The sequence below is a fragment of the Leptonychotes weddellii genome, chromosome 8 (genome assembly GCF_054177405.1).
Source record: "Leptonychotes weddellii isolate Sample4059 chromosome 8, ASM5417740v2, whole genome shotgun sequence".
Taxonomy (NCBI): domain Eukaryota; kingdom Metazoa; phylum Chordata; class Mammalia; order Carnivora; family Phocidae; genus Leptonychotes; species Leptonychotes weddellii.
Genome location: NC_138376.1, coordinates 104,832,090 through 104,841,167, shown reverse-complemented (window position 1 = coordinate 104,841,167; position 9,078 = coordinate 104,832,090). Strand labels below are relative to the sequence as shown.

Below are 9,078 nucleotides of genomic sequence, written 5' to 3'. Positions count from 1 at the left end.
AAGAATTCCTCGTATCAGTGAGGTCATATGATACATGTCTTTCTCTGTTTGACTTATTTCGCTCAACATAATACCCTCCAGTTCCATCCACGTCGTTGCAAATGGCAAGATCCCATTCCTTTTGATGGCTGCATAATATTCCATTGTATATATATACCACATTTAACAGGTGCATGTTTGGTTTTGAACATTCTTTTTCCTTTTCATTCCTGGATTTTTAATTTATGTAATTTCCATAGGCATGCATGTGTTTTACCCCTGCCCCCAACGCCTGCAGTGCTCTGACTTTTTTTTTTTTTTTTTTTGCCTTTTTTTCCTTTAGTTAATCCCGCTGTTGAACTCTGTAGACTCTGGTAACTGTGGATCTGTAGTTCCATCTTTTGCTGATACTTTGTGTGTGGCAAATGATGAAGAAGCCAGTTATCTCAGATTTCGGTAATTTTATATACTTTGGAAAATGGGATATGGGCTGTAATCTGAATTCTTGCACATGTTGAAGTTTGATCATACTAATTGAGCCTTTTGTCTGTCTCTACTACTGTGTGTCTTACTAATATCTTCCTAATAAGGATGACTAGGTGTCTCTCATTTTTATTTCCCATTTCTCTTAATGCAGGCTTAGGAAGGAGTAATATTAAAAGGATGTCAGAATCAGTATGTCCATTTTTAGGAGAAAGCTGTTTCCTACACTAAATATTTTATATATTTATTTATATATTTAACCAAAAGGTATATAGCATTTACTGTGTACCAGGCAATGATGTTAAATATATTTCAAAATTAGGATGTGTTACTGCTTGAGAGGACTAACTTATGTGTTAGTAATATTCAGATATAGGCTATCAGCACAATAAGGGTCAATTATTCAAATATTACGGCTAAATTTATTATGTATCAAACTGGTTTATCTACTTAAAAAAAGTTAGAATACCACAAACTTACCCCTAACATAATACTGAATATAAGGCCTTTCAATACCTTATATTCAGAATACGTAGAATTTCTAAGTAAATCAACTTCATTTCTAAATAAATCAATTTGTACTGTGTTTAAACCTAATAGGTAGAACAGTTACAGAATAATTATTTTTGTTTTACAGTCTCAGAGCAAGATTTGTTCCTTCATTCACTTACCACTTATGGTTACCTATAGCCGTTGTGTTCTAGATATTGAGAATACAGAGTTACACAAGATGTTGTGCTTGTCCTTAGCCAGTCTAGAGACAATCACGGGATAAAGAGAGCTTCTCCAATTTTTGTTTCTGTGTCTTTATTTATTTATTTTTAAAAAATTTTTTTTTTTTAATTTATTTGCGAGAGAGAGAATGAGAGACAGAGAGCATGAGAGGGAGGAGGGTCAGAGGGAGAAGCAGACTCCCTGATGAGCAGGGAGCCTGATGTGGGACTCGATCCCGGGACTCCAGGATCATGACCTGAGCCGAAGGCAGTCGCTTAACCAACTGAGCCACCCAGGCGCCCGTTTCTGTGTCTTTATTCCTCTTTAACTGAAAGAATTTATTGCTCTTGGAAAATTTCCCTCCGTTTCTCTTTCTCTCTCCCTCTCTCTCACTGTCATTGTCCACTTTTTCCTTCTACCCACAGAAACAGTATATGGAAACATGAAGAAGAGGAGAAAATGGAATTTTTCCATACTTTGCAACCAGTTTGGAATCCATTGTCACCTGCTGTCAGACAGAATAAACGAATGAAAAGTGACGGGCCTGTAGGTGAAGCAGCATTTAAAAAGATAGCTGCCCTCGAAGAGGAGCTGACTTTTCTCCGTACCCAGATTGCTGCGATTGTGGGAAGGCAGGAACCGAGAGCGAGAGCCAGTGCGCATGCGGGTGAGGGGGGGGGGGTTGTTTCAGTCCGACGGGGCGGGGCTAGCAGTTTGGTGGGCGCGCTGCCCAATGATAGTGTCCGTTGCGAGCGCAGCCTGTGAGTGACGTTCAGTAAATCTAGGATGTTGGGGTTGTGCAATTACTATGCGTGGTGTTTATTTAGAGTAAGTTAAGACACATTTGTGGTGAGGGGGATGGCTTTGGTTCCAGCTACACAGCTGAAGATTGTGCTTTTGAATTAAAAAGCCTGTTTTCTCAGGAAGCTTTTCTACCTCTTCAGAAAAGCACAAATTTATGAGGAAGGATATATTAATTTGAAAGAAGAGCATGCATTTGTAGCTTGAAGTTATTGCTGCTATCGTTCCACCAAATTCAGGTTGAATAATGTGTTCCAGATGATCTTTTTCTAAATGTTTTAGAGATGTGACTTGTTTTAAACAACACACACACGTAATACATACGTGTATCTCTACACATTCATATACACACATGTATAATTCATTATACATGAAATGTTCATATTGTATATTTATAATATATATAAATATATAATACATATTAATAAATAATAGCAATTAAAGTGAGATATACACATATTTTTTTTTAGCAGTCATCTTAAGAACACAGTCTTTTGGGAGCAAATCTGTTGTGAAAATTAAGTACTCAGTACCCATCCTAGGCTCTTGCCTAGAAAATAGTTTGTTTCTACAGTGTCATCATAAAGAGAATATACCAGTTTGAGTGTTTCTAACTACAAATTGTTTATTATGTTTTAGCTTTTTTAAAATAGAGGATGACATTCAGATTGTATGTTAATTACTGAAAAAGCACTCTTTATTTTCTTTTTAAAATGCATTCTCACTCTTCCTCCCTTTAAAGGCCTACACAGACAATCCTAATTGGATTAAAAATAAATTTATTCTTTGGTTTGACTGTTACAAAAATTACTAAGCAGATGAGATTACTTCTCTTTCCTGGACACCCTATCATTATTTTAGTAACATTACAGAAATTGTTCCTGTTTCAGTTCTAATTAGTGTTATGTGTTATGTTGGAGAGAATTTTGCATGATTTTTCAAAAGAGTACTTTGTTTTTAGGCTTCTTTGACTTGAATGACGAGCCTAGCAGTGTGGGACAAAGACCGTCACCAGGGACTGCTGAACTGAGTGCCCAACCAGATCCATTTTCAAGTTCAGTGCTTTTCCCACCCCACCCCCTCCCTCCTCCTCCTCCACTGCCCCCTCAACTTTTTTCTCCACAGCCTGCATGTTCTCCTCTCACACAGCCAGCATCTAATAATATGTGTGACTCAGATAATTCAGCAAATGAAATGAAAAAACAGCACCCAGGTGATAGTAAGACCAATTACAGTCATTCAAAAAACCAGGATGTTCCAAACATGTTGGATGTTCTAAAGGACATGAATAAGGTTAAGCTTCGTGCTATTGAACGGTATGTTACCATAACTTGAGAAATGAACCAAGTTCTATTAATGATGTTTTAATAATTTATTGTATTTATCAAAGTACGCACAGACCAGTCTTCTCTCTCATTCCTCTTTACTCCAATTGGACACCTCTCCCAGAAAAAATCATTTTCCATTTTTTTTTTACTCTTCTAGTGTCTTATCTGTATTTTTTTTTTTTTTTTAAGATTTTATTTATTTATTTGACAGAGAGATAGAGAGGGAGCACAAGTGGGCAGAGCAACAGGTAGAGGGAGAGGGAGAAGCAGGCTCTCCGGAGAGCAGGGAGCCCGATGCGTGGCTCAATCCCAGGACTCTGGGATCATAGCCTGAACTGTAGGCAGACGCTTAACCAACTGAGCCACCCAGGTGCCCCTCTTATCTGTATTTTTGAAACAACATACTTCTTTTGCTATTTCTTGATACTTTAACTGTATTTATTTCCCTTTGTTAAAACTCAGGAGTATATGTTCTCCCAGCCATCCTATCCTCTAACACATACACACAGATACACCTCTTGTTTCATCTTCCCAATATAATTAAATCCTTAGTTTTTACTTAAATCAGTAATCAGAATTTACATCCTTATAACAGTAAACATTCACAAGTAAGCCATTTCCTATGCTACGATTACATTTTGTTTGTTGAATAATTTTATTTTCTATTGCAGTTAATATCTCTCTGAGTTTCTTTCTCTTTTTCTTTTTGAAATAAATTCCCTGGTAGGAGGCCTCTGTCCTGTTCCAATCTCTGGTTCCCGCAAGCCTTCTGCATTGTGGCCATGCTGAGGATTTCCTTGGCCATCATCATGGGCATTCTCTACCCTCTCTCTTGTGTTGCCTCACCCATTTCTGGGGTGTCCTATCTTCCCATACCTTCCTGAGAAAGGATCTATAAAAAGGGAGATTATTTTAAGACCTTGCATATCTGAAAATGTTACTATTTTATTCTCAGTTCATTGCTAGTTTGGCTGGGTATACAGTGGCAGAAAATCATTTTTCTGCAGAATTTTGAAGACATCGTTCCATTGATTTCTAGCTTCCAGTGTTCTTGTTCAGAAGCTCATGTCATTCTCATTCCTGGCACCATGTATGAAACCTGTTTCTTTATTCTCGAAGCATTTAAGATCTTCTCTTTAGTCCTGGTGTTCGGAAATTTCATGATGCCATGCCCTGGAGAGTTCCTTTTTAAATTTCTTATGCTGGGCACTTGTGGACTCAATCTTGAGTTTACATTTCATTCAGTATGTAGACTTTTCCTCAGTCCCTGTTTTCAGGAAGGCAGCTCATCCCCCACCATCTTTGCTTTCATTAGCTTTCCAGATTTCAATGTTTTGTTGTGGTTCTTACCCACTCTCTCATAATTTCTTTGTCTTTGTGGGTATATGTCCTTTTCATTTCTTTACTGTCATTTTTGTAGGATTTCACAGAGATCTGCCATGTTCATCTGGAAATCCCTCAATGAGTTTTTTTTTGTGAGAAAATAAATATATTTTCTATATAATAGTGTTAGGAAAGCCCCTACATCATTTCATTATTAACCAGGTTATGATTTGATCCTTGTGTGAGGCACCTGGTACAGAGAAGAATGTTGTGGATAGATGGGCACACTTGTTCCAGCAAGAGGGCTGACTGGTATCACTGGGCCCATTCTGGCAGATGGTGACTCCAACTGTTACCATCACTGGAGACACAGCAAGGAGGCAGTAGACTCTCCCCTCTACCCCTAGTCTCTCAGTTTTCTACAACTAACCTGGCATTATACATTACTGCAGAATCAGATGAGGCTTCCCCCATCTTTACATTTATAGTCACTGTTCATGTTCTCTGCCTTCTATCTTGTTACTGTGAATGAAGTGTCATTGTTCATGTCCATGCTGTCTGCTGGGTTACTGGTTCCCCTTCTCTCTCATCTCAAGGATTTTACTTAAAATTATCCCTTCTGTCTTCTACATCATCAAATTTTCCTTCTCTACTTTATTCTCCTCACACCTGAGTGTTTCCTGTCTTCAAAACACGTATGTCCCCGGCATTATTGTTTCTCTGCTCCTCTTTCTGGTATAAATTCTTGTTGTCAATAGTTTATTTGCATTTCTCACTTCCTTCTTCTACCCACTGTCCTATGGTCTCTGTCCCCATCACTCCACTGAAAACTGCTCTTTATCAAGGTCACCAGTGACTCTCTTGCTAAATACAATGGTCAATTCTTATTGTTCCTCCTACCTGGTATCATGGCAGTATTTGATATGATCTGTGGTTCCCTCCTCCTGGGAACACTTTCTACCTTTGGCTTCAAGGAAATCACACTTGGTTTTCCTCTTACTTCACCGTCCATTCCTTATTCCGTTGCTTACTCTTCCTTCTGGGCCTGGTGTCTACATGTTGGCATGTGCAAGGCCCAGACCTCAGTCCCCTTCTTTCTATATCCACATTGTTTCCTTTGGTGATCTCACCGAGTCCTATGGCTGTGTATACCAGGGATATGCTAATGGCCTTCATATTTATTTTTCTATCCCTGATTTCTCTCCTCTGCACCCCATGCCTGCCTGATATCATTTGCCTGTCTCACATGTGTCTCAGGCTTCACATGTCCAAAACAGAACTTTTCCTTCCTACCTGTCCACTTCATCCACCTTGAAAACCTGTTCTGCCCCAAGTCTTTTGCATCTCAGTAAATAGCAACACCATCACCCAGTTGTCTGTACAGTCCAGACATCTAGAATCATCCTTTTCCTTTCCTTCCTATTTCCTTTCTGTCAGCATACAGCTCAAATGTGTGTACCCTCATGATCTAACTGCTGCCCCCAATCTAAGTCACCATCTCTAGCTTGGACTTCTGCAATAGTTTCCTAACTGGTCTCTCTCCATTCTTGCCTCCTTATCTTTTCTCCATATAGTAATCAGGGTGATCCTTTAAAAATTGAAGTCCAGGGGTGTTTGGCTGGCTCAGTTGGTGGAGCATGTGACTCTTGATCTTGGGGTTGTAAGTTCGATCCCCATGCTGAGTGTAGAGATTACTTAAAAATAAAATCTTTAAAAACAAAAAAATAAAATAAAACTTGGAGTTCGATCTGGCCATTCCCTGCTTAAAACCCTTTGGTGGTTTTCCGTCATGCTTAGAATATAATCCAGACACCTTGCTGTGTCCTCTAAGTGCCCCCAGAATCCAGCCCTTGCTTCTGTCTCTGACCTCATGACCTACTTCCCATGTCACTCTCTGCACTCCAGCTGTACCTGTTTTTCTTTTTTCTCACACATGCCAAGCTCCTTCCTGATGCATCCACTGGATGTTCACACTAACACTGACTCGGAGTCTTATAGAGAGATGCCATCTCCTTAAAGAAGCTTTTCCTGGTCATCTCATCTAAGGTGCTGTTGTCCCAGTCACTGTCACATTACCTACTTAATTTTATTCATAGCATGCATTGCTATCTGCAGTGACCTCACTTGTTCATTGATGATTTCCTGTCACCCATATCCATGGGGGATATGGCTCTACCCTCAAAGCATAAAATGGAGCCTGGTATAATAGTAGGCATTAAGTGAAGACTGAACGATTGGCCTAATGGTTTTCTTTTCATGAATTTGATAGTCCCCTTAAAAGTTCTTAAATATTTCTTTAAATTTTCCACTGGAAAATTAGAAAATTAAATAAATTAAATAAAGATCTTCAGGGGCGCCTGGGTGGCTCAGTCGTTAAGCGTCTGCCTTCGGCTGGGGTCGTGATCCCAGGGTCCAGGGATCGAACCCCACACTGGGCTCCCTGCTCTGCGGGAAGCCTGCTTATCCCTCTCCCACTCCCCCTGCTTGTGTTCCCTCTCTTGCTGTGTCTCTCTCTGTCAAATAAACAAATAAAATCTTAAAAAACAAAAAATAAAGATCTTCAGTACAGGGCACCTGGGTGGTTCAGTTGGTTAAGCGACTGCCTTCGGCTCAGGTCATGATCCTGGAGTCCCGGGATCGAGTCCCGCATTGGGCTCCCTGTTCGGCAGGGAGTCTGCTTCTCCCTCTGACCCTCCTCCCTCTCCTGCTCTTTGTCTCTCATTCTCTCTCTCTCTCTCAAATAAATAAAAATAAAATCTTTAAAAAAAAAAAAAAGATCTTCAGTACAGTGAGATATTTGATACTCTCAGGTCACAACAAGATTGTGGTGGAGCCCCACTCAAACGGTTTCTTGGTTTTCTGATTCCTAATTCATTGTGCCTTCCAGATTCCGTTCTTTGGCAAAAATATTCAACCTCTTGAAGAATAATTAGATTGTAATGTATCATGCTTATATTTCTGGTACGTTTGTCAACAAGGAGCTTAAATTACACAAACCTTTAATTCAAAAAAGTTTTTTTTTTTTTTAATAGGTCACCTGGAGGTAGACCCATTCATAAGAGGAAAAGACAAGATTCACATTGGGATCCAGTGTCTTTGATATCCCATGCACTGAAGCAGAAGTTTGCCTTCCAAGAAGATGATTCCTTTGAGAAAGAAAATAGGTCTTGGGAATCTTCTCCATTTTCTAGCCCAGAAACTTCAAGAGTGAGCTATCATAACGTAAAGCTAGTGTTTTAATTTTTCCGAAGGGTGCTGTGCTTCCGTGGCCGCCTTCAGGCTCCCGTGGAGCGCTTGCGCACAACGGGCCTTGCGCCTGTGCACCGGGACCGCCCATGTTTCTCACGTGTCTGTTCACGTTCACACGTTCTTTTCGCTTTTAGCTTCCTGTGAAGTCTTTTGAAATAAAACACTTGATTTGAAAAATACTTGTGCGTGAGTTGGTCAAGGTTTCTCCTGCCAGGTGCTAACTTGCCGTTGCTGTCTGCAGTTGGAGCGGGGTGTCCGAAACTCGGAGAGACCAGAGAACAGGCACAGACTCAGCCTCCCCAGAGTGAAATGAAGACTCCCACTATTTTTCCTCAAATGTAAAGACTGGGTTATTTAGTTAAATAGAATGTTAACAGTGCTTTTAAAAAGGCAACTGGGATCATAATCATCTTCAGTGATAATGCTTCTTGGTTGTTTAAAAGGACACATACCTGTATTTCAAACACTTGACCCTTGAGATTGCCTTTTTTTTTAAATTTAATTTTATTATATAAGTCAATCAGAGAAAGACATGTACCATACGATCTCACTGATAGGAATTCTTAATCTCAGGAAACAAACTGAGGGCTGCTGGAGATTGCTTCTTATTGGAATTCCCTTTTCTTTAATTCAGACATTAGTTTGGGGCTCGCTTTTCCCATCCCACGGCTTACTCGAGGCAGTAGTACCTACGAGGAAGCCCTGGGAGCGAGGGGACCTGGAGGGAGGGAAGCGTCTGCCAGAGGCGCCCAGCGCGGAGGAGCCGCGCCTGCGCCAGGGGAAGGGGCGGAGCGAAGGAAGAGCGGAGGTGGGGGCGGGGAGAGCGGGCGCGCGCGTAGCCTCTGAGTTAGTCTGCGTGCGTGCGCGATGGCGGAGCTTCATCAGGTCGGCCCTGGAAATTCTTAACTCTAAGAAGGCAAAAAAAGTATAGTTTACTTTAGAATTATTACAATCATAAAGCACAAATGTCCTAAAAATAAATGTTTAACATTTGTGTAGAAATGTCTTAACTTGCAGGGTACTTTTTTGCTCACCTCTTTTGATCTTCACAGCAATCTCCTAAAAATAAATAAATGTAAAAATAAGTCAGTGTTGGGCGCCTGGGTGGCTCAGTCGTTAAGCATCAGCCTTCGCCTCAGGTCATGATCCCAGGGTCCTGGGATCGAGCCCCACAATGGGCTCCCTGCTCCGCGGGAAGCCT

The 9,078-nt window shown here is 40.6% G+C and overlaps 1 protein-coding gene across 2 annotated transcripts in view; it reads left to right on the top strand.

Annotated features, from left to right (window-relative positions):
• Positions 1 to 8,056, top strand: part of MTFR2 (mitochondrial fission regulator 2) — a 14,435-nt gene extending 6,379 nt beyond the window's left edge. For both annotated transcript variants that reach the window (XM_081829070.1, XM_031033952.2), the window contains 4 exons: positions 323 to 435; positions 1,602 to 1,843; positions 2,939 to 3,293; positions 7,661 to 8,056. In XM_081829070.1, the coding sequence (XP_081685196.1) occupies positions 323 to 435; positions 1,602 to 1,843; positions 2,939 to 3,293; positions 7,661 to 7,868 (918 nt within the window). In that variant the 3' untranslated portion in view covers positions 7,869 to 8,056. The remainder of the gene's footprint in view (positions 1 to 322; positions 436 to 1,601; positions 1,844 to 2,938; positions 3,294 to 7,660) is intronic.
• Positions 8,057 to 9,078: the final 1,022 nt, after the last annotated feature.